At 43.6% G+C, this 26,410-nt stretch overlaps 1 protein-coding gene across 7 annotated transcripts in view; it reads right to left on the bottom strand.

Annotated features, from left to right (window-relative positions):
- Window positions 1-1,029: 1,029 nt before the first annotated feature.
- The window catches only part of LOC129817147 (actin-binding protein WASF1-like), a 149,031-nt gene continuing 123,650 nt past the window's right edge, over window positions 1,030-26,410 (bottom strand). For 5 of the 7 annotated variants that reach the window (XM_055872093.1, XM_055872088.1, XM_055872091.1 and 2 more), the window contains 7 exons: window positions 17,341-17,458; window positions 14,872-14,952; window positions 10,660-10,716; window positions 5,415-5,587; window positions 5,050-5,226; window positions 3,154-3,704; window positions 1,030-2,837 (listed from right to left, as the gene is read on the bottom strand). In XM_055872093.1, the coding sequence (XP_055728068.1) occupies window positions 2,677-2,837; window positions 3,154-3,704; window positions 5,050-5,226; window positions 5,415-5,587; window positions 10,660-10,716; window positions 14,872-14,952; window positions 17,341-17,458 (1,318 nt within the window). In that variant the 3' untranslated portion in view covers window positions 1,030-2,676. The remainder of the gene's footprint in view (window positions 2,838-3,153; window positions 3,705-5,049; window positions 5,227-5,414; window positions 5,588-10,659; window positions 10,717-14,871; window positions 14,953-17,340; window positions 17,459-26,410) is intronic. The other 2 variants (XM_055872094.1, XM_055872095.1) reach the window with 2 other exon arrangements.

The following is a 26,410-nucleotide window of genomic DNA, read 5'->3' on the forward strand; positions in this document are numbered from 1 at the left end:
TGAAAGACAGTGTCGTGAAAAAGGGATGTTTATTTTTTTGCTGAGTTTATCTCAAGGCCATCAGACTGTTAAATAGCAATCACTAGCACGTTAGAGGCTGCTGCCCTATATACATAGCCGTGAAATCACTGGCCAATTTAATAATGGAACACTTGTCACCTTAATAATGTTGACATATTTTGCATTACCCATCTCATATGTATATACTGTATTCTATTCTATTGTACTGTATCTTAGTCTATGCCGCGCTGATATTGCTTGTCCAAATATTGATATATTCTTAATTCCATTCCTTTGCTTAGATTTGTGTGTATTGAGTGTATTGTTGTGAAATTGTTAGATATTACTTGTTAGAAATTACTGCACAATAACATTTGCTAAATACGTGTATGTGACCAATAAAATTGGATTTAAATTGAGAGATAATGTTGGAATTTTAAAGTGAATATCCTGCCATTCTACAAAATGTTCCATGTCTTATATGAGTTTATATGATAGCAGATAATTAGACCATACTCTTTCATAAGTTTGTTGGGAAAGTGGTCAAAATGTCTGTTATTTGTAAAAAAATAATGCGTTTGCGAAAACACCTTGATTGGTCGAATTTTTTTTTGTTTCCCGATTTGAATAGCAGATAAGTATACGAAGATTTCATATGCTCAACATTTTTGTCTAACTTTTTGGGAAAGTGGTCAAAACTGTATTTGTTTAAAAAAGTCAAAAATGTAGTTGATGCGGTTAGTAAAACAGCTGTATTGTTCGATTGGTTGAATATTTTTTTCTTCAGATTTCAATATCAGAGAAGTAGACTAAGATTTCATACACTAAGTTGTTGTATAACTTGTTGGGAAAGTGGTAAATGTAGCTGATGTGTTTACAGTGGAAAAAACCTTTGGAAGTCACAGCTAAGAATTGGAGTTTTTAATAATGGGAGCTTTAGAATGTTGAAGAAATCCCATTAAAGTGGATGAGGTTTAATAAAAGCTTAATAGTTAAAAGTCACAATAATAAAACACACAACAACAACTCTTGAAACATAACATTAGCTTTTATTAACTCAAGCAAACTGTTACAGTCAACAGTTACATAAGTGACATGTTATACAGTATATTCTTTTAACCCAGGGTTAATTTTCCTCACTCCCACTCCCCAAACATAGAACCAGTTAATTCATACCAGAACAGGCAAAAAGTAGTAACAGCACAATACATTCATCAACTCAACAATATGTCTGTACAAACAATAAGGCAAGAAAGAACGAAAGAAAGATAAAATAAAGAAAAGGACGGCAGACATCTTCAAAGGGAGCTGTGAAGGCAGATGAATCATCATGGCCCTGCCCCCTTGGCAGCAGAAACACAGGTAGACTAATGGCGTTAATTCATTTAAATTCTTCATAGTAACTGTTAGGGCTCGATTCAATGTGTATCGCTGAAGATCAGCATTACAGCGTGATTGAAATGTAAAGGCTATGTTCCCAAGTTAGCGGAGACTGCATTCACGTTAAACGCACCACCTGTCGGCTCAATCGGAAATGATCTTAAAATTTGAATTGCACAATCTGTAACGCTTCAGCGATACAGATTGAATAGAGCCCTTATTTAGTTTTCTAGAGTCAAACGAGGTAAGGCTTCTCGTTAGCCAACACACAGAGAAATAATCTGCCTTCTATAAGTGGTTCCTATTGTTCAGACCCCACTGAGCAAAGACGTCAATTCAACGTCTATTCCACGTTGGTTCAACATAATTTCATTGAAATGAAGTGGAAACAACGTTGATTAGACCTGTGTGTGCCCAGTGGGACACTACTGTTAAGTGGTTCTGATTATTCTAATATCTCACCACACTTCTTCTTCATCTTCATCATCAGAATCATACAACAGTCATCACATAACATATCATCACCACAATATTTTCCTTGTTCCAAGGTAATAAGTCAAATCCGGATGATATAAAAACACGGAACAACTCCAATAAATCACCTCAGCAAACAACCACAGCCGACTGATATTCAGGATGGCTCCCATCCTTCAAGTAGTTCATATTGGCAACAACTGGCCCATTTAAAAACTGCATGTGTTTTTCTGTTAGAAAAGAAACTCCAAGAAGAGATAATAAAATACAGAATCCACTCACCTCCACTTTGGCCCACTAGGAGGCAGGACAGTACTAAAGACAAAAGTGTCATGCCACTTTGTCACGTTAATACTGAACAGCGAGAAACAAACAGGACATTAAAAAAATGTGTCGTTCTTCACCAACAGTTTTTCTTTAAAAGGTTATTTTTGAAACAACTGTACACGAGGAGGATTTCATACTGTTGGAGGATAAAGAAGGAAAATAACATGACAGCAACTGAACGATGTGCAGTAGTGTAGAAAAATGAGTACAAAAACATAACCCGACCAGAACACATGGAACAAAGAACTGACATGGAGCTTTTCATCCAAACAGACATAGAAGAACAGTAATTGACAGAGAGAGGGAGAGGGAGAGGGAGAGGGAGAGGGAGAGGGAGAGGGAGAGTGGTGTAGAGTAGTGCATGAGAGGGAAGTAAAATAGGACTGACAGAGGAGAGCAGTTGTAAGGATAAACTTCTGACATCTCGAAAGGGGGTACAGTTGGGTGACAGTTTTGCCCTCTGTCCCCTTCTCTTCTCCTCTCCCTCCATCTCGTTCACTCCATCCAGTCTCCCTCGTCGAACTCGGACTCATCCTCCGAGTCGGAGTACTCGACGGCGATGCGTCGGGACAGGATGGTGGCCACGTCGTTCCCCACACGCTCGTGTTTGGCCGCCTCCTGCTCCCTCTGCTCTTCCACCTTCCTGAGCTGGATACCTAGGGGAGGGAGGCAAAGAGGGAAGGGTGGGGGAAGGAGGGAGTGGTAGGGTGGGGGCAGAGAGAGAGAGGTCACATAAGTCGGTCACATAAGTCCAACTCTCTTTCTCTGTCCTCAGCATCAAGGACAAGACAAAGTGCTAGCTAGTTACCTTTAAAAGGAACACTACTTTAGATTATGGCAACCTATAAGACAGAATGGAACAGCTTTTTTCTGTTTTAAAACTGTCCAATGACCAAGCACCTAGAGCTTCGGACGCTACCATATTACCACAATACCCAGATCTACTGGCTGATACACTGAGGCACCACCCACCTTTGCGGATGGCCTCCAATAAGACGCTGCGTGCATCGCTGATGGGCGGCAGGCTGGCAGAATGTTTCTTCCCACTGGAGTGAGAGGCTGGGGACCCCACGGCACCTGACAGGAAGGAAGGCACGGGGGGCGGGCCCGGCGGGCAGGGGGAGGAGCTCCGTGCTCCTGGGAGAGGCAGAGGAGGAGGAGGGGGCGGGGGCAGTACAGTGCCATCTGATTGGCCAGGGGGCGGGCCCTTGTCCAGGATCTTTTGGCGGCGGGCCGGGGAGGAGAGGTGGAGGGGAGGAGCCACGGGAGGAGGGGCAGGGTGGAGGACGCCAGGGGCGATCTGGAGGGGGGCGGGGGGAGGGGGGATGGCGGGGGGCTGCTGCTGGACTGGTAGAGGAGGGATAGGGGGAGGAGGGGTGCCCCGTGGGCCAGAGCTGGACATGGAAGGCAAGGGGGGAGGTGGAGGAGGCAAGGGGGGAGGCGGAGGGGGAGGGGTGTTGGAATTGAAGCCATGCATCTGTGCTGGAGACTGGGGTCTGCTGTCTGAAAAACCTGAACTGGAGCTGAGGAGAGAGAGAGACAGAGAGAGAGAGAGAAACAAAGAGAAAGAGGTACTGTTAACCGGAAGCTAACTTATAATCAGGTTGGGGGGGGGGGGGGCAAGAGAGAGCAAGAAATTGAAGAAAATCTAGTGGAGATAACAGGGAGATGGAAAGTAAAGCAAGAAGGAGAAAGCTGTGCTGTGTTATGTCCGGTGCCATCTAGAGCCGTGTTTCCCAAACCTGGTCCTTGAGTACCCCCAACAGTACACCGTCTCGTTGTAGCCCTTGACAAACACATCTCATTTAACTCATTGAGGGCTTGAGGATTAGCTGACAAGTTGAATCAGGTGTGCTTGTCCAGGGATACAATAAACATGTGTACTGTTGGGGGTACTCGAGGACCAGGGTTGGGAAACACTGATCTAGAGTCAATACTGAAAACAAAGGTCAACACAAAGGGTGAGTGTACTACAGGTTCTCTTGCTCGCTCTGTCTCTTTCTCTCACTCTCTTTGAGGTAATTTCTCCTGACATGTTCTCTCTCTCTCTCCGCATCTATCCCGATCTCTTCCTGTCCCTGACTTACACTTACTTGTCATGCTAAGCATTACATAAGTGATGTCTAGTCATTCAAACACTGTGTGTGTCAAACCTATCAAGATAAATTAGTCTGACATGCATGGTCTATACAGAACGAGAGAAAAGGCAAAAGAAAGATTGAAACACAACAATAATCTGGAGAGAGAACAAAATGAGAGATGGGGAGGGGAGAGGAAAGAGCAAAATGAGAGATGGGGGAGAGAGCAGAGAGAGCAATAAGGAGAGAGGGGGTAGATAGAAAGAGCAAGAGAGAGAGAAACTGCTCCAGTGTCCTTATTCCCTCTCTCTTCTCTGATTCCTCCAGAGATTGGAAGAGTGAGGACTGTGTTAGCTCTACAGGGAAGACGTCTGCCTAGGCCCTCGCTAGCCTTAACACCTTATCAATCCCTTCCACAGCTCCATCTGTACTCACCTTCGATCCACTATCCCCGCTCCCTCCCCTCCCATCCCATCCAGCCATGTGTTCATACTTCCCTCATTTCCTCTGCCCACGCTCAGATAAGAAAATTCTGGGGATGGGAAACACATCTGCACCCGCTCGCGTCCCATCATTAGAGTTAACCAGAACAAAACACAACACAATTGGCTAGAGAACAGAGCAACAAAGCAGAGAATAGAACTGAACTGGAAACATAAAAAAAAAAAAAAATTATTCACTTGAATAGCGTCCTCAGAGTCAAAGCCAGAGAGCCAAAGAGGTGGTGGGAAGACTTTGTGTGCCTGTGTGTGTGTCTGCCTCTGTGTGTGTTTGTGTGTGTGTCACCCACCTGATCATGGAGGGGGGTTTGATGTCTCCCAGAAGGTGCATGGGGGGCAGTGGTGGGGGGTCATGGGGTCGCGTGTACATTCTGTCCCCAGGACGGTTCAGCAGCTCGTTCATTTGACTGTAGGGCAGCGCTGCTAGGGAGAACGGCCCGTCCATCCCTTCCAAGTACATAGGAGCTCTGAGAGAGAGAGAGGGAGGGGGAAGAGTTAGAGTGGGACACATCCACTCCATATGCAAAGGAGCTCTGGGGGAGACACAAAAAGGGGGGGGGGTCACAAATGCTCCATATAGAATAGCGTTGGGGTTTAATAGCATTCCACAATGCTCCATGTACGGAGATACAAGGAAGCGCACATGCACACTCACCCAGACCTGTCGTGGTAGGTGGCGGAACCGTTAGCCTCTCTTTCTTTCAAGGCCTCCTCAGAGTCGTCCTCAGCTAGCTCTGCCCCCAGCGCCAGTTTCTGCCACTCCTTCTTCCGGTCATGAGGCACCCGCGGTACCTTCTCAGTCTCCAGAGTACGGTCGTTTCCCCTTACCTGGAGGAGAGACGATGGAGGAGGAGAAGGAATAGAGGACAGCCACGAGAGAGAGAGAAACTAGAGTTTTAATCTGCACAGAACTATTAGACAGAAACACAGAACTTTCCTACACCCCTCATGTCTGCTTTGATCACAAGTGGGGGGAAGAACTATCAGTTAATTTTACATAGAGAGCGAGAGAGAGGTGAGTTGAAAGACATGAGGCAACAGAGAGAAAAGAGATTGAATAGAGAGAGAGTGCATGCATTTCTGTGGCCGTAACTAAAAACTAAACATCCATCATCTAGGCGGCACGCGCACACACACAAGTAAAGCCTCATAAGCAAATATTATTTTGGTTTTGCACAGCTGCTGTTGTCATAGCGAATCCTCTCATTTTCATTGGAGACTAATTTCATTGGAGACTAAGCAATATTTACATAGAAACAGAGTAGGATGCTCATTCTACACATACAGTCTATTCGGAAAGTATTCAGACCCCTTCCCTTTTTCCACATTTTGTTACGTTACAGCCTTACTCTAAAATGTATTACATAAAAAAATGCTCACAATCCCATAATGACAAAGCAAAAACAGGTTTTTAGAAATGTTTGCAATAAAAAATTAAAAAAACTACAGAAATGCATTATTTACGTAAGCACTCAGACCATTTGCTATGAGACTTGAAATTGAGCTCAGGTGCATCCTGTTTCCATTGTTCATCCTTGAGATGCTTCTACAACTTGATTGGAGTCCACCTGTGGTAAATTCAATTGATTGGACATGATTTGGAAAGGCACACACTTGTCTATATAGACGTTCCCACAGTTGACAGTGCATGTCAGAGCAAAAACCAAGTCATGAGGTTGAAGGAATTGTCTGTAGAGCTCCAAGACAGGATTGTGTCGAGGCACAGATCTGGGGAAGGGTACCAAAAAATGTCTGAAGCATTGAAGGTCCCCAAGAACACAGTGGCCTCCATCATTCTTAAATGGAAGAAGTTTGGAACCACCAAGACTCTTCCTAGTGCTGGATGCCTGGCCAAACTGAGCAATCGGGGGAGAATGGCTTTGGTCAGGGAGGTGACCAAGAACACAATGGTCACTCTGACAGATCTCCAGAGTTCCTCTGTGGAGATGGGAGAACCTTCCAGAAGGACAACCTTCTCTGCAGTACTCCACCAATCAAATCACATATTATTGGTCATATACACATATTTAGCAGATGTTATTGTGGGTGTAGTGAAATGTTTGTGTTCCTAGCTTCAACAGTGCAGTAGTATCTAACAGTTCACAACAATACACACAAAACTAAAAGTAAAAGAATGGAATTAAGAAATATATAAATATTAGGACGAGCAATGTTGAACTGGCATTGACTAAAATACAGTAGAACAGAATACAATATATACATATGAAATGAGTCAAGCAGTATGTAAACATTATTAAAGTGACTAGTTTTCCATTATTAAAGTGACTGTGATTCCATGTCTATGTCTATAGGGCAGCAGCCTCTAAGGTGCAGGGTAGAGTAACTGGGTGGTAGCCGGCTAGTGATGGCTATTTAAGTCTGATGGCCTTGAGATAGAAGCTGTTTTTCATTCTCTCTGTCCCATCTTTGATACACCTGTACTGACCTCGCCTTCTGGATGGTAGCGGGGTGAACAGGCCGTGACATCGGGTGCTGTAGGTGTCCTGGAGGGCAGGCAATGCGTTGGGCTGACCGCACCACTAGGGCTGTGGCGGTCATGAAATTCCATCAACCGGTGATTGTCAAGCAAATAACTGACAGTCTCATGGTAATTGACCGTTAATTAACATAAACACATTTAGCATCTCCTGGCTTCCGCATGTTGCCTACAAGCCGCTGATGCAGACCTTTGGAACATCTACATCTTAAAAAGTCAAATAAATCCATGTAATATAGCCTACACCTTAACAATGAATCCATTCTTACATATGTATTCCTCTTGTCCAGATGGGATAGGGCAGTGTGCAGTGCGATGGCGATTGCATCGTCTGTGGATCTATTGGGGCGGTATGCACATAGAAGTGGGTCTAGGGTGTCAGGTAAGGTAGAGGTGATATGATCCTTAACTAGCCTCTCAAGGCACTTCGTGATGACGGAAGTGAGTGCTACGGGGTGATAGTCATTTTGTTCAGTTACCTTTGCTTTCTTGGGTACAGGAACAATGGTGGACAGCAAGTGGGGACTGCAGACTGGGATAGGGAGAGATTGAAAATGTCCCTAAACACTCCAGCCAGCTGTAGGCCTTTATGGTAGAGTGGCCAGACAGAAGCCACTCCTCAGTAAAAGGCACATGACAGCCCCCATGAGAAACAAGATTCTCTGGTCTGATGAAATCTAGATTGAACTATTTGGCCTGAATGCCAAGCGTCAAGTCTGGAGGAAACCTGGCACCATCCCTATAGTGACGCATGGTGGTGGCAGCATCATGCTGTGGGGATTTTGTTCAGCAGCAGGGATTGGGGGACTAGTCAGGAACGAGGGAAAGATGAACAGAGCAAAGTACATAGAGATCCTTGATGAAAACCTGCTCCAGAGCGCTCAGGACCTCAAACTCGGGAGAAGGTTCACCTTTCAACAGGACAACCACCCTAAGCACACAGTCAAGACAACGCAGGAGTGGCTTAGGGAAAAGTCTCTGAATGTCCTTGAGTGGCCCAGCCAGAGCCCGGACTTGAACCCCATCGAACATCTCTGGAGAGACCTGAGAACTTAGAGAAGGGATAAACTCCCCAAATGCAGGTGTGCCACGCTTGTAGCGTCATACCCAAGAAGACTCGAGGCTGTAATCGCTGCCAAAGGTTCTTCAACAAAGTACTGAGTAAAAGGTCTGAATACTTATGTAAATATGATAATTCATTTTTTTTTTTATACATTTGCAAAAATGTATTACAACCTGTTTTTGCTTTGTCATTATGGGGTTTTGTGTGTAGATTGATGAGAAAAAAATCTAAACATCAATTTTAGAATAAGGCTGTAACGTAACAATATGTGGAAAAAGTCAAGGGGTCTGAATACTTTCTGAATGCACTGTATATTTTTGGAATCGGCTAAACTTTGAACATTGAGATATTAAATAAATGATAGAGAAGAAGCCTTGAATAGAAGGAGTGAAAGAGACTGGGTTTTAATGTCAGAAGTTAATGGTTCTCTGTAGGAAGACAGATAGCTTTGGAACGTGTTGGGTGGAAGGGAGGAGAGCAACGTGTTGAGATAGGGGAGACAGATGGACATCTATGGATTAGGTGAAGGAAGGGTTGAGGTCAGGAGGTGAGGTCAGATCCCCTTAAGGGAGTAATCAGGGTTTAGTATCTGGTTACCCTCTTCCTGTAGAACCATAAGATGTAAGGATTGGAGAGAATGAGTGTCTTAAGTGGGATGTATAACTGTGATGGTGAGAAATGTTTGCTGTCTGAATTACAGCTGTACAGAACCTTTGGGAAGAATTAAAGAAGCTTGGTTAAAGCTTCTCTAGTGTCCGTGAGTTATTTACTCTGAAAAATAAGAACCTAACAATATATGACCGCGTGCTCTCACCACTGGTGTCCCCCAGGGCTCTGTTCTAGGCCCTCTCCTATTCTCGCTATACACCAAGTCACTTGGCTCTGTCATATCCTCACATGGTCTCTCCTATCATTGCTATGCAGACGACACACAATTAATCTTCTCCTTTCCCTCCTCTGATAACCAGGTGGTGAATCGCATCTCTGCATGTCTGGCAGACATATCAGTGTGGATGACGGATCACCACCTCAAGCTGAACCTCGGCAAGACGGAGCTGCTCTTCCTCCCGGGGAAGGACTGCCCGTTCCATGATCTCGCCATCACGGTTGACAACTCCATTGTGTCCTCCTCCCAGAGTGCTAAGAACCTTGGCGTGATCCTGGACAACACCCTGTCGTTCTCAACTAACATCAAGGCGGTGACCCGTTCCTGTAGGTTCATGCTCTACAACATTCGCAGAGTACGACCCTGCCTCACGCAGGAAGCGGCGCAGGTCCTAATCCAGGCACTTGTCATCTCCCGTCTGGATTACTGCAACTCGCTGTTGGCTGGGCTCCCTGCCTGTGCCATTAAACCCCTACAACTCATCCAGAACGCCGCAGCCCGTCTGGTGTTCAACTTTCCCAAGTTCTCTCACGTCACCCCGCTCCTCCGCTCTCTCCACTGGCTTCCAGTTGAAGCTCGCATCCGCTACAAGACCATGGTGCTTGCCTACGGAGCTGTGAGGGGAACGGCACCTCCGTACCTTCAGGCTCTGATCAGGCCCTACACCCAAACAAGGGCACTGCGTTCATCCACCTCTGGCCTGCTCGCCTCCCTACCTCTGAGGAAGTACAGTTCCCGCTCAGCCCAGTCAAAACTGTTCGCTGCTCTGGCACCCCAATGGTGGAACAAACTCCCTCACGACGCCAGGTCAGCGGAGTCAATCACCACCTTCCGGAGACACCTGAAACCCCACCTCTTTAAGGAATACCTAGGATAGGATAAAGTAATCCTTCTAACCCCCCCCCCCCCCCCTTAAAAGAGTTAGATGCACTATTGTAAAGTGGTTGTTCCACTGGATATCATAAGGTGAATGCACCAATTTGTAAGTCGCTCTGGATAAGAGCGTCTGCTAAATGACTTAAATGTAAAATGTAAATGTAAACAGGACACACAGAAGGTGGCACACACGACAGAATAAGTTGAAGGCAGAACTTAGAGTAGGTGAGAAAGGAAAGCTGTAGGACTGACTGACTGAATAGAACAAGACAATGCTGACATATACATTACAGGGCTTGTTACATTTACAGTACCACACAAAACATGGTGTCTATTATACACCAAAGTTAAAAAAGATAAGATCCAAATAAGTCCATAAAATTTGACTGTACTTTAGTCATTTATGCTTTTTTGCCCAAATACACTACAAATTCCCTAGTTCCCATATCACTGCGAACGTGATGTTAGGTCTTTATAATGCCTTATAACACTTCTAATTGTTGTCCTAGGGATTATGAGCTGCCAACACTTCACACACAGATACTAGAAGACACACGGTTTGTAATGAGATCACATACCTGCCCTGGGAGGTCTAAGTACCTATAGACCTGATCATACATGCGGGGGTCCTGCAACTACAAGAACAAAACGACAAGAAAAGCACCAGGGCGCATGAATTAACACCACACAGCACAATAGAACGTAGTACCGCGGGCTGCTGAGAGTAGCAACAATAGGAAAGCAGCAGCAGAGCATTGAAACAGATGAGGAAGCAAAACTCTGTTAAACACAAAATGACATGACACAGCTGGACTCAATGGCAGTCCGAAACATGCAATTGAACATAGTGCATGTGCCACTAACAAACCAAATGACAGAGTGGACTACAGAGCACTCACTCACACACACGCACGCAGTGCCAAACAAACTCAAAGATAGCAGAGCTGTTCAGCCATACAAAGACAATGAAGAGACGGTACAATTCAACATAAAATAAAATGGTGTATTTGAACACACAAGAAGCGCAAAGCAAGCACCCCATGCACAACAGTGCAGCATGACACAACCGACACTAACAGAACATGACAACGGTGTTTAGCATTAGCACAACATGGTTAGCACCAGAAGGAAGCAAAAGGCAAGCAGCAAAAGAACAAGAGAGAGTCATCATTCAGATAAACACTGGGCTAGCTTACCATCAACAACATCCTACACAGAGACAGTTGGTGTTTCTGCTCTGTTGCTATGCAGCAGAAATCTCAACAATGTGGTCAGGCACTTTAGTTAAGCAAAGTCTCTGACCTCAAATCATTATGCTAATTAGGCACATTTGTTTTTATAATTTGTATGTAACCTTGCTTAAACATCCTACACACAAGCGTAATGAGACACTTACGACGCACTAGGATATAACACATGTTTGAAATAACAGATGTGGTGAGACATTTGTTGAGACAAATGTGCAGTGAAATATCTTGAGTCTTGAGACTTAGCAGGTGGAGGTCACATCGCTGGACTGGATTGTATGTGACCATTTGTACTGTTTCATTAATAACACACGAAAAATAGCTTGATCGATTGATGATCAATCAACATTCCTGTTAGTAACTACAGTTTAGCTCTAATCTAACTCATGCAGTTAGATAACTGATTTTGTTATACTGAACAAAAATATAAACGCAACAATTTCAAATATTTTACTGAGATACAGTTCATATAAGGAAATCAGTCAATTGAAATACATTTATTAGGCCGTAATCTATGGATTTCACATGACTGGGCAGGGGTGTAGCCATGTGTGGGCCTTGGAGGGCATAGAAGCCAGGCCCTGCCAATCAGAATATTTCTTTCCCCCACAAAAAGTATCTATTACAGACAGAAATACTCCTCAGCACAAATACTGCCAAATTCTCTCAAACGATGTTGGAGGGAAGCTTATGGTAGAGAAATGAACATTAAATTATCTGGCAACAGCTCTGGTGGACATTCAGCAGTCAGCATACCAATTGCACGCTCCCTCAAAACATGAGACATCTGTGGCATTGTGTTGTGTGACAAAACTGCACATTTTAAAGTGGCCTTTTATTGTCCCCAGCACAATTTCCCCTAGTGCAATGATCATGCTGTTTATTCAGCTTCTTGATATGCCACACCTGTCAGGTGGATGGATTATCTTGGAAAAGGAGAAATGCACACTAACAGGGATGAAAAAAAAATTGTGCACAACATTTGAGAGAAATAAGCTTTTTGCGAGTATGGAACATTTCTGGGATTTTTATTTCAGCTTATGAAACATGGGACCAACACTTTACATGTTGCATTTATATTTTTGTTCAGTGTAGTTTGTTTCTGTGACACATGCTCATTTGTATGACAGATGATCAGGTGGGCGTGTGACATAACGGTGGGTTGTGATTTGACGTGACATGGATTGGGCCGGTGTCAGCCTCGGTGTGTTTGGCTAATTGCAGTTGACCCCGCCCCCACCCTGTCGTGCCCAGGATAGTCAGTAGTCACACAGCAGAGAGAAGGAAACATAATGAATCTTAAAAGTAATGCACATTGATTAGCCAGGATTAATCAGAGGCCATTACGCTGATGGAGCGCACACTCTCACACACACCAGAGAAGATGACGTGAAAACCCCCTGTTTATTGTTCTCCCAAGCCTTTCCTTTTGCAGTTATTGGTTATGAGTGATGAGTATGTGGGTCACTGGGTGTGTGTACTACATGCGTCATTACTAGGGATGCACGATATATCGGTGAACATATCGGAATCGGTCAATATTAGCTCAAAATGGCAACATCGGTATCGGCCTGATGTCTAATTTAATGCCGATGTTAAAAACCGATGTCAAAGCTACCGTGCATACCTATATGACGTAATGACGCCACGTAAAATGTTGCGCTACACGTGCAACACAGCATTCCTAACCTAGCCCGCAATGTCTGCTGTGTGGATCGAGCAGTCGACGAGTCGAGCAGTCATTTGAAAGAGTATGAAAATTTCAGCAAGACAACTCAAAGGCGATATCCATTAAAGCCAAGATAATGGAATTCATTGCCCTTGACAATCAACTGTTCTCTGTCGTGGGTGATGTTGGCTTTCGCTGACTGGTCGAGCACCGGTACACATTACCAAGTGCGCTATTTTTCAGATGTTGCCCTACTGGAGTTATACAGTAATAGCGTCACTGCTATTAGCTTCACGACATACATACTATGGAACGCCGTTTGGGTCTTTGCGTGTCAAAAAAGAATCAGTAGCACTGTCAAAATAAACGAGCAAACATTGGCCACGAACGATGTGTTTACACAATACCACGTTGGTAATAAAGGGTTAGGGTTAGACCGCAACTTCTGGCAAAGCTAGATTTAGCTTGGTACCTAGCTAGCACCAATACAACCAGCCTGAAAACCACGACCAGTAGAAACTGCAGTCATTTTCATTATTCTTAGCAATGATTTAGGAATCCTTGTGAGTAAGTATTAGCTAGGTTGCCACTTGTTGTTCGCCTATTGAAATTGAACTTCCGTTCATGAAAATAAATAGCTAGCCAGCTACTTAACCCTGTTGCCATAAGCTAATGTTATAAGCAGCCAGCTACCTTCATCCGGCTAGTGAGGCTCGACCGGACCGGGTTATGTGTTGTGAAGCTAGCCACAATAAGGATTAGGCACAATAGTGGAATTTGCGGTTTCCCTTCAAAGTAAAAATAGGTCCGACCACCATTAATCAAATAGGAAATGTCTTATAAATTAGGGTTATTTTAGATGATTACACCTAGCTATATAGTTAGCTACTGAACCAGATTATGTCGTTTTGCTAAGTGGAAGAAATAGTGAGTGAAAGTATAGGTTTTGGTGATGTTTTACTGGTAATGGGGACATACGTAAACGCCGACAAAATAACTTGTTGGTCAGTGTGTGTGTGTAACTATTTAACTGCACTAGAATGATTAAAAGGCCGCTAAAAGAATGTATATCGGTATCGTTTTTTTTGGCAAGAACAATATCGGGTATCGGCAAAAAATGTCATATTTGTGCATCACTAGTCATTACTGTTATAAATGTGGCTGATGTCAGTGCCCTGTATCACTAACCCATGCAGTCCTCCTTCATTTGAATGTGACAGTGGCACACAGGAGTGTCTTGCTGTGTACACACAGGCTGTGTGTGTGTACACAGTGTGTGTGAGTAATGTGACAGGCTCAGGATAATGCCACCCCCAGCTCTCTCTCTACTCCCCTGTGGAGGTCCTGGGGGTGGGAGAGAGGGGAGCTATGGTCCCCTTTACAGCCTGGTACAGTTACCTAACAATCATTAGGTCATTAGCATGGAGACTGTATACTAAGTACATTGTAGAAAATACCTACTTGTAAAGCACAGGGAGTGAAGTACAGTGAGAAATATGTGATTAAGTCCAAGCTCAGACATCAGATCACAACCATCCTGGCAGTTAGTGGAAACCCAAAACCCAAAGAGTGGTGGGAGGGGGTCAGTGGTCACGGGAGCAGGTGCGGGAAGAGGGTGGCAGGTTAACCCAAAAGGTTAAGCAGAATCCCACTAGTGACCAGTCAGTGATCATCTCAGATGCACCTTGTAGTTAGAGAGGTGATTAGCAAGGGTTTCCAGGTAAGTAGCAGGGGTTTGAAGCAGAGTTAGTGGGAGTCCAGTGCACTGCTTTGAGGCAGGGCAAACCCAAAATGAGGGGGGGGGGGGGGGGGTTAGATAGGGGGGCAGCAGGCTAACCCGAGGGTCCCAGGAACGGGGTCTGAGGCAGTCTTACCTCTGGGGGGGCAAGGAGGGGAGGGGGTTCAGAGGGGACTCTGATAAGGCTCTCCGGCCACACATGAAAAGGCAATTCCATCTGCACAGAGTCAGAGAACGACAACAGAGACCGAGGAGAGGACGAAGGGAAAGAGAGAGGGAGGTAGGGAAGAGAGGGATACTATCTAAGCCATGAGACGTTTCAGGAGTCTAGATATATTCATAAGAATATATACAGCAGATACATATACTTCCCTATGTCAAACATAACTGTCCTACTAGCTCCAGAAACAACACACATAGCTATAGCATAGCCCCTTGTCCAAGATTACATCCCTATGTAGCCTATCTCTATGTGTTTGCCAGACAGTGTAACAGGCAGTGATGTGTGCATTAGCTGTGGTCATGGCCGCTTATTGACAGTCTGTCCTTCCATCTTACTGCAACTGCTGCTCTTTCAATCTCTGGCCAGCTCAGCACGGCAGAACAATGTAGGGTTGCTATGGCAACCCCCGGGAGGGGCAGGGGTGTTGGAGCATGGGGTGGGGAACCTGACCAGTAACATTGTGTTTGAGGGCGGTAATGGACACTGTGGGGGGCCCATGGATGTTGGTACTTTTTTCTACCAGTGTTTGACTCAAAGGAAAAAGTTCCCTGATCTCCTCAAAGATGTTCTAGAGATGCTTGTACACTCTCTCTCTGACACACACACACACACACACACACACACACACACACACACACACACACACACACACACACACACACACACACACACACACACACACACACACACACACACACACACACACACACACACACACACACACCTCTGCCTGAGAGGCATATTCAGCTGATCTAACTGCATTATTCAATGACCTCAGCAAGCGAGCGTAAGTCTTACAATCCTCCCTCCCTAGGCTCAGTGAGCTGCCATCCTAGCTCCTTGTACGTGGTCTGTACTCTATACTGTAATGGCTGCCAGTGTATTGTGGTGCAGCGGAAATTAATAGTGATCCATAACTCCACTGGCCTTTTCTGAGACTGATATCTGGCCTCAACTCCCCACCATCACAACTCAAATACTCTGTCTACACCAAATAAGGCCTATTAAATACTGTATCTATCTATATATTGTTCTGTGAGCTATTTTTGTATATCATTTCTGTATTTCCAGTCTTTCTCTAAATACATAGTGGTGTAACTGTTACTGTCCCCTGTTCTCTGACTGTAAGTCTTGTGACTGAACCCTTCATCACCACCACAAAAACCCAAACCTCAACATGTATATCCCCAAACCTCTCTGGCAGGGTTCCCTCCCTCATTGGTTGGTTGTGCTTGAAAATCTAACCAAGTTGGGCTCCGATTGGATGGTTATGGTGAAGAGAGGGCTATGGCCCGCCACTCAAGCGTGGAGACACAAGCTGGTGGTGAGTAGCGTCGTAGGGAGCCCCCGGGGCTATGGGCACGAGACCCCTCCATCTGCACAGGAGCTGACTGCTCTGTAATTTAGGGACTGTGTGGGGGATTGGGAAAGAGGAGAACTCGGAGGATACACAAAGGCTCCCTCATGATTGTGCGTGCGCGTGTGCATGTGTGCGTGTGTGTGTGTGTGTAAATCTCACTGAGTATACACAATGTTCTTGCTAATGGGAGCATTTGCGTGTACAGTATGGGTGTGTGTGTCTATGAGGGGCCCCACATGAGAGCAATTGTGTGTATGGCATGTGGGTGTATGCATATGTGTGTGTATACAGTTTCTGTCTCTCTCAGGACAAACATAGGCTCCCTCATGAGGCGCGGGGACAGAGAGAGGGCAGATCCAAACATTAATTAGAGCAAATAACTAGACAACAGAGAACCACGGTGTATCCTTTCCTCCCTAATGCGCAACTATTACAGAGATACATAGCTAATGGATCCGTGTGTGTGTGTGTGTGTGTGTGTGTGTGTGTGTGTGTGTGTGTGTGTGTGTGTGTGTGTGTGTGTGTGTGTGTGTGTGTGTGTGTGTGTGTGTGTGTGTGTGTGTAGAGTACGCTATTGGGTTGATATACTGAAGTCACTCTGTGTCTCAGTGATTTATGCTCACCCCATCTTCCTCCACTCCACTGACCCATATCGACCAGTGTGTTCCTGTGTTTGTGTGAGTGTGTCTGTTTGTATGAATCACTGACCATAGACTACGGTGTTATCTCATTAATTTCACTGTCTCCTTCGCCACATACAGTATATGGTCTGTGGTTCTAGATGCTAATAATAGAGGCAATTCTGATCCAAGAACAGTTTCAATATTGGGCTCATAATGGCTGAGATTAAACCTATAATAGGAGAGGCGATCTGAAATGAGTTAGGGTCCAAAAGCTACTTGGTGACACAGCACCTCAGCTAAGGATCAATGTCCAAACACAACACCACGCTGAATCCTACAATAAGAAGACAGGATGCTGGTGATGGTCCGGCCCACTGGCCAATGGCGGCCCTTTCTTACCTTCTGTTTCCTCTTCTCTTTCCTCTTGTCCTCCGTGTCCTGCAGCATCTTCTCTCTCCACAGGTCAAAGAAGTAGGAGGGGTTTGTGTAGAACTTCAGCCCCTCCTTACCATCATCCCTGTAGGAGCAGTAGGAAACCAGAGTTACCCCTAGACACTGATTTAAGGTCAGTTTTGCTGATCCTAGATCTGCTACTCAGAGCGTTGCAAACCAGCGATGGCTGATGAGGGTCAAATTTGACCTCTCTCTTTTTATCTTTTCATTTGTCTTTTTTATTTCATCCTATCTTCACCCTTAACCAGGAATAATCCAAATAGAAGGAGGAAATTATCACTTCAAAACCCCTGTGATGAAAAAAAACACATGCCACCCTCATGCACACATTTGTCCATCATATCATATCACATCAACATAGGAATGCGATGTGCCCAAGATGCACAAATAGCCACGTTGACTCTTCTCTCCTTCTCTTACACATTCTAGTCAGTGACACCACCAAAAGGTGCTGAACTAATTGCCATAGATTCTGCCATAACATCATACTTGTTTCTCCGTTAACCCCCTGAGTCACCTACAGAGTTTAGAGGGTTACATAACCCATAATGCACCTCTTCTTCCTCGCTACCATGTGGAGTGTTCGGTGACGAAAGGGAATGATTGTGAGAGAGGGGAAGAGGAAACATGAAAAGAAAGAACATCACAAGGAGATGAGGAAGTTTAATGATATGCAACAACATGGGGAAGGATGTCAGGAGTGTGACAGAGTGGTAGGGTGTGTGTGTTGGAGTATGTAAGTGTATCATGTGTATCTTGTGTGTGTGTGTGTGTGTGTGCGTGAGAGAGAGAGAAATGCTGTTCCGACTGAGTACTATGTGTGTTTATATTGTGAGTGTGAGTGTGTGTGTGTGACAGGCCAGCAGCAGCTGGATCTGAAGAATAACAGCCTGAGATATAGCAGACAGCCCCCTGGTGAGAAGTTCAGGAGTGAAAGAGAAAGAAAATAAGAAAGGGGGGGCATGGAGGGAAAGAGAGGACAGAAACTCAAAAAGTGGTCCAGGAGTCCTTCAGAAGTCATCAGAGTCAGAAGTACTGAGACACAGAGGGGTCAGAGAGCATGCTGGGTAGAGGTGTCTGTCTGTATGCAGTCCCATAGCGGCAGGTAGCCTAGTGGCTAGAGCATTGGGCCAGTAACCAAAAGGTTGCTGGATCAAATCCTGAGCTGACAAGGTAAAAATTTGTTGTTATGCCCCTGAACAAGTTAACCCACTGTTCCCCGGTAGGCCTTCATTGTAAATAAGAATTTGTTCTTAACTGACTTGCCTAGTTAAATAAAGGTTAAATAAAAATAAAAAATTGCGATATCTACAGCTGCTTCTCAGCATAGACTAGCTCAACAGCCAACATCTGTCCTAGAGAAGACAGACACTGAGCCATACAGCTATTAAACCCACACTATTAAACTGAGAACCCAGACAAATAAAAGGCCCTGGACCACTTGCTGTGGTTTCATTATGGATTATTTATCTCCAGCTGGCTCTCTGAATTCAATTCAATTTAATGGGCTTTAATGGCATGGGAAACATATGTTTACATTGCCAAAGCAAGTGAAATAGATCATTAACAAAAGTGAAATAACAATACATAATTAACAGTAAACATTACACTCACAAAAGTTCCAAAAGAATAAAGACATTTCAAATGTCATATTATGTCTATATACAGTGTTGTATTGATTAACCTGTTGGGGATGGGGGCGCTGTTTAGACTATTTATGCTAATGTGGCTAATTTTTTAAACGGCTTCCCACAAAATCCTTGATCGTACAATATGCATATTATTATTATTATTGGATAGAAAACAGTCTATAGTTTCTATAGGAGTTGAAATTTTGTCTCTAAGTGGAACAGAGCCCATTCTACAGCAATTTCCCTGACATGGAGTCAGATTTGAGAAACGTTGGCCACTTTTCTGAAGTCATTTAAACGGGCACTGTCGTTGCTATGACTATACGGACACTTCTTACGTCTTCCCCTGGATGCCTTTACGTGATGACGATTCCAACGGGCTCGATTGCTCGTTCACAGGCCCTACAAATGAAAAAAACCTTTAGCTAGCAAGTCTTTTCTTGCTGCGTAACGCGCGTGGAAGACACCGACCCTCTCCTGTTCCAAGCGTTAGTTTAGCCTGTTATATTTCTCCGGTCATCTTTTCACTCGTTATAGGAGTTACAAACATCACAAAGTAGTTAATTTAAAGCGTTTTATAGCAATTTATATCCGTTTAGTGCGATTTTGGGACATTTATTTTTGCAACGATGTGAAAAGTTGGTCACGCTTTTCAGTTCATCCCGAACGTAGTTGACATTTCCACATGGCAAGAGGACAGCTTTCCACCAAAAGACGATTTCTCCCAAGAAAGGATCCTTTGCCCAAGATACTGATGGAAGAACAGCTCAAGGTAGGACATTTTTATTATGATAAATCGTGTTTCTGTCGAAACATTTTAGTGGCTTAGGATGCCATGTTTTTTGACGTAGCTTCGCTTGGCGCAAACTGTATTGAAAAGTAAGGATAAATTAAAAAATGTAATAACGCAATTGTATTAAGAATTAAATTGTCTATCAATCCCTGTCCACCCTATATTTTTTAGTCACGTTTATGAGTATTTATGTATAAGAGTAGATCACTGTCTAAGTGGCGCAAGGACGTTTTCTTTACCAGCTTGTCTACATTTCACATTGTCTAACCATGATTTTGGTGGCTAAATATAAACATTTTCGATCAAACTGTATATGCATGTTGTAATGTGATGTTACAGGAGTGTCATCGGAAGAATTCTGAGAAGGTTAGTGAAAAAATTAATATCTTTTGGCGATGTTGACTTTTATCGCTCACTTTGGCTAGAATCAATGCTGGGCTGCTAATTGCTATGTGCTAAGCTAATATAACGATTTATTGTGTTTTCGCTGTAAGACACTTAGAAAATCTGAAATATTGTCTGTATTCACAGGATCTGTGTCTTTCGATTCGTGTATGCTGTGTATTTTTACGAAATGTTTGATGATTAGTAGTTAGGTAAACACGTTGCTCATTGTAATTATTCTAGTCCATTTGTGATGGTGGGTGCAATTGTAAACTATGCCATATACCTGAAATATGCACTTTTTTCTAACAAAACCTATCCCATACCATAAATATGTTATCAGACTGTCATCTAATGAGTTTTTTTGTTGGTTAGGGGCTATAAATATCTTAGTTTAGCCGAATTGGTGATGGCTACTGGTGTTGGTGGACAAATAAAAGATGGTGGAATATGCTAATGTGTTTTTTAGGTAATAGATGTACATCTTTACATATTGTGTCTTCCCTGTAAAACATTTTAAAAATCGGAAATGTTGACTGGATTCATAAGATCTGTGTCTTTCATTAGCTGTATTGGACTTTAATGTGTGAAAGTTAAATATTTTAAAAAAATATTTTTTTTGAATTTCGCGGCACTGGTTTTTCAGTGGGGGGGGGGGGGGAGTGCCGCTAGCGCCACGCTGATCCTAGACAGGTTAATAAATAGTTAAAGTACAAAAGGGAAAATAAATAAACATAAATAGAGATTGTGTTTACAATGGTGTTTGTTCTGTACTGGTTGCCCTTTTCTTGTGACAACAGGTCACAAATCTTGCTGCTGTGATGGCACACTGTGGTATTTCACCCAATAGATATGGGAGTTTATCAAAATTGGATTTGTTTTTTCAAATTCTTTGTGGGTCTGTGTAATCTGAGGGAAATATGTGTCTCTAATATGATTATACACTTGGCAGGAGGTTAGGAAGTGCAGCTCGGGGGCGAAGCTAGCATGTTGGAGTGAACGGCTGTGTGTGAGAGAGGCTCCTGCAACTTTTTTTGCGAAACAATCTAACTTAATCTACTTTATGACACTTTTTACAACAAACGTCTCTTTCTAATAAAATATTGTAACTTTCTATGTGAAAATGCTGAGTGATAAGGGACCAAAGGACAACAAATCCACATCGGAGGCCTACTCCCCAACAAACAACGAGACAGACATGGCGGAAGGCACAGGTAACAACGTGACACTTTCAGAACTTACCCGGGCTCTGGGAGTACTACGTGTTGCTATAGCTGAGGGTTTTCAAGGCTACTTTTGCTGAACTGGACACCAAAATCGAGAGCACCATTCGAACGGTTGCTTCGCAGGGCCAGAGTATTGTGGACCTTGAAGAAAGCTTCTGAATTCAACGCTGGTAGGATTGACGAGTTAGAGAAGCTATGCACGTCCTTGCAGGATAGTGTGCAGAGGCTTTCTGGAGGGCCGATCCAGACGTCATAACCTTCGCGTTGTTGGTCTGGCAGAGGGGGTGGAGGCGGGGTGGAGGCGGGCTCTCGCCCCACCGACTTCTTCGCCAAGCTATTGAGGGATGCAATGAGATCGGATGTTTTGGCTTCAGATCCCCAGCTGGACCGTGCACATCGCGCCCTTGTCCCAGTGCCTGGACCGGGCCAACGTCCTCGCCCAGTAACTGTTGTCACAGTCACAGTTTCAAGACCAAGGATCTTATCCTGCACAAGGCTCGAATGAGGGGTAACCTGTTACATAAAGAGCACCCCTTCCGTGCCTATGAGGATTATGCGCCCGCTGTGGCAAAGCACCGCGGCGACTACAGAGATGTCATGACCAAACTCTACAAACTCCATCTTCGCCCAGCCTTGCAAGACTCAGAATTACCCCTCCTTCCGGTGAGAAGATTTGTCTCTCCTCGGTTTTGGACGCAGAGAAGTATATCTGGGAATATACACCAATCCCCCGTACGGGTTAGAGTGCCTTGTCATTGTGTGTTAGGGTCTGCTCATGGACTCGAATCCATACTATACCATAACGGGAGAAACCTTATTAAACTGTCTCAGCAAGGGCTACCGAACATGTAAGACGCTGAGCCGACCAATGGAGGGCGGTCAGAGCTCTTATTTAACGTTAATTTCACTTTCATTCCGACTAGACGACTGACCTGTCGTTGGAGTTCAGAGCGATGCCTGTTTGGGTGGCCTTCCAGGTTTGATCATTGACACTTTTGGATGGATATACTTATATTCCCCCATTTCAGTTTTGTTTCGTTATTTATTTGTCAATTCTTACATTATTCTTATTACCATACCATATATTTAGTGCTTGCAGGGGACTGGGGGTGATGGTTGGGGAGGGGCAGGTACCTGGATAGCGAGTTAATGTTTTGTACCGTTAAGATGCTAATTGAACACTTTACTCACGGGAGCCTCCTCAGTTCATATGTTAGTAGAAGTTCTAGGATTGTGAGAGGTGAACGTATAGTTGGGATTTTATTTTTGTTTTACCTCTTGTTCGAGGTCGCGCCGTGCATTTTTGGCATCGGCCAGACAATGTGTTTATTATTTTTATTTTTCAATTTTTTTCTCTCCTATTTGTGTATGCCTGTTAAAGATGGGTTGATGGGGGGGTAAATGTTGGGGAAAGTAGGGGGACAGGGTGGAGAGTAAAGGTGCTTGCCGGGGGGGAGGGGTTGGTTGGATACTGCTCGGGTGTATGTGCTACATATGTTGATCGTGATGGCTTGGTGCGCTTTCTTACCTTTTTATTGAGTTACATGTTATGCAGGCCACCATAGGAACTACAAATGAGAGGAGGGCGGGACTTACATTCACTTCCTGGAATGTCAAGGGTTTAAACGAACCAATTAACTTCTACCGCCTTAGAAACCCGGATCCGGGAGCACCCCCCACCACCCCCACCAGTAAAAAAGCTGACTAGCATAGCGTCACAAGTAAATACTAGCATCTAAATATCATTCAATCACAAGTCCAAGACACCAGATGAAAGATACAATTCTTGTGAATCCAGGAATCATTTCTGATTTTTAAATGTTTTACAGGGAAGACACAATATGTAAATCTATTAGCTAACCACGTTAGCAAAAGACACCATTTTTCTTTGTCCACCATTTTTTTCTCTCCACCAGTAGCTATCACCAATTCGACCAAATAAAGATATTGATAGCCACTAACTAAGAAAAAACCTCATCAGATGACAGTCTGATAACATATTTATTGTATAGCATAGGTTTTGTTAGAAAAATTTGCATATTTCAGGTAGAAATCATAGTTTACATTTGCACCCACCATCACAACTCGACTAGAATAAATACAGAGAGCAACGTGTATTACCTAATTACTAATCATAAAACATTTCTTAAAAATACACAGCGTACAGTAATTGAAAGACACAGATCTTGTGAATCCAGACAATATTTCAGATTTTCTAAGTGTCTTACAGCGAAAACACAATAAATCGTTCTATTAGCATACCACATGTGCAAACATTACCCCAGCATTGATTCAAGGCAAAAAGAGCGATAGCATTATCACCACCAAAATATATTAATTGTTTCACTAACCTTCTCAGAAGTCTTCCGATGATACTCCTGTAACATCATATTACAACATACATATAGAGTTTGTTCGAAAATGTGCATATTTAGCCACAAAAAAACGTGGTTATACAATGAGAATAGTAGCCAAACTGGCCAGAAAATGTCGGGCGCCATCTTGGACAGTGATCTAGTCTAATGAATAAATAATCATAAACTTGACTAAAAAATACAGGGTGGACAGCAATTGAAAGACAAATTAGTTCTTAATGCAATCGCTGAATTACAGTTTTTAAATTATCCTTACTGTGCAATACAGGGTGCGCCAAAGCGAAGCTACCCCAAAGAAAATGGCGGCATATGCGTTTAACATTTTTCAACAGAACAACGATTTATCATCATAAATAGTTCTTACTATTAGCTGAACTTCCATCAGAATCTTGGGCAATGTATCCTTTCTCCGGTCTAATCGTCTTTTGGTCGAAAGATGTCCTCTTGTCCTGTCGAAATGGCCACTAACGTTCGGCATGTACTGGAAAAGTGTCCAACTATTGGAAGTGCGACACAAAGAAATGCCAGAAAATCGCACTAAACGGATATAAATTGCTATAAAACGGTTTAAATTAACTACCTTATGATGTCTTTAACACCTATAACGAATAAAAATATGACCGGGGGTATAGAAGTGGCTAAACCAAAGCTTGGAAGGAGGCCAGTCCGACGACCACTCTGCGTCGAGCGCACGGCTGAAAAGAAAGGTACTTCCGTATCTTGGTCTTTTATAAAGTCCCAGATTGCGCAATCGACCCCATTCAAATTGTCACCACTTACTGACATCTAGAGGAAGGCGTAGGCAGTGTTTGTAGCCCCACAGCATTCACAGGGACTTATAAACTGACCTGGAAGCAGGGGCCAAGATTTCTGAAATCTCACTCCCTGGCAGGAAAAGTGCTGTAGAATGAGTTCTGTTTCACTCAGAGACATAATTCCAACGGTTTTAGAAACTAGAGAGTGTTTTCTATCCAATAATAATAATAATATGCATATTGTACGAGCAAGAATTGAGTGCTAGGCAGTTTAATTTGGCAACGTCAAGAAAAAAAAGTGCTAACAGCACCCCCTATTGACAAAAGGTTGAGGCAACGTCCTAGCCCACTTGAAAGCACTATTGTCTGATATTATATTTTTTCAAGAAACCCATCTGAAAAACAATTCTCATGGCACACTTAAATGTAGGTGGGTGGGGCAAGTGTATCGCTCTAACTTATCTGCCAAAACGAGAGGCACAGCAATTCTGGTACGGAAAGGTATTCCCTTTGTACATAAAACCACTATTGCGGATAAAGAGGGTTGTTATGTGATCGTAATAGGAGAGATCCACTATACTTCTGTATCTCTACTAAATATCTATGGGCCAAACATTGATAAGCCCTCTTTTTTCAAAAGAGTCCTTGCCCTGATTCCAGATATCTCCGATACTAACCTGGTCATTGGAGGGGACCTTAACTGTGTGCTAGACCAATATTTGGATAGATCCTCTACCCGGCAAACCCCTACCTCCTAATCAAGCGAATTCTTGAATACATACATAAGAAATTCTAACTTATTTGATATATGGAGGATCACTAACCCTACGGGTAGGGAATAATCCTTTTACTCTCATGTTCACAATGTTTATACTCGAATTGACTACTTTTTGGTTGATGCAAAATTACTCCCCTATACCTGTAATGTGAGGTATCATGATATTATAATCTCGGACCACAGTCCACTCACCTCCCTGAGATTGGGTGACATTGTACCAAACGAGAGGTTCTGGAGGTTGAATCCTCAGCTCCTCACAAGAACCAACATTCTGTGAACATCTTAAAGACCAAATTACATTTTTCTTTGATACCAACGACAACACAGAGACTACGCCAGCATTATTGTGGGAAACACTGAAGGCTAATTTGAGAGGCTGTATCATCTCCTATCAGACTGCCAGGAGTAGGCAAAACAGGGGAAAATTGGTAGAACTGGAGGGACAAATTCACTTACTGGATAGGGAGAATGCTCGCCATCCATCTATGGAGAAACATAAAAAAAATAACCTCTTTAAAATTTGAATATAATCAGATTCACTCAGCTAAAATTGCTAAATCTTTTCTCTATGCCAAGCAAAAATATTTTGAGTTTGGTGACAAATCACACAAATTACTCGCCAGACAACTTCGAAAAAATGTGAGTGACCGAATGATTCACAAAGTTAAATCTACATCTGGGGAATTACTCTCTTCCCCCAAAGACATCAATGACAGATTCCGTCAGTTTTATGAGACTCTATATACATCTAAAGCATATCCTAACCCCTTAGTTATGCAAAACTAATTGGAGTATTGTAATCTTCCTGCCCTGAACCAGGAAGATTCCAACTTCCTGAATAAGGAAATATCTCTTGAAGAAATTCGAGAAACAATTAAATCTCTAAAGAGTGGCAAGACCCCGGGCCCAGATGGATACCCTGGTGAATTCTATAAAACATTCAGCAACATGCTCTCTCCCTACCTGCACAAAATGTTGGTTCAGGCCAATGAGGATGGAGCTCTCCCACCTACTTTGGATGAGGCGTTCATTACAGTTATACATAAGGGTAAAGATCCGGAAGAGGTAGGGTCA

This window comes from Salvelinus fontinalis, chromosome 20 (genome assembly GCF_029448725.1).
Source record: "Salvelinus fontinalis isolate EN_2023a chromosome 20, ASM2944872v1, whole genome shotgun sequence".
NCBI lineage: Eukaryota > Metazoa > Chordata > Actinopteri > Salmoniformes > Salmonidae > Salvelinus > Salvelinus fontinalis.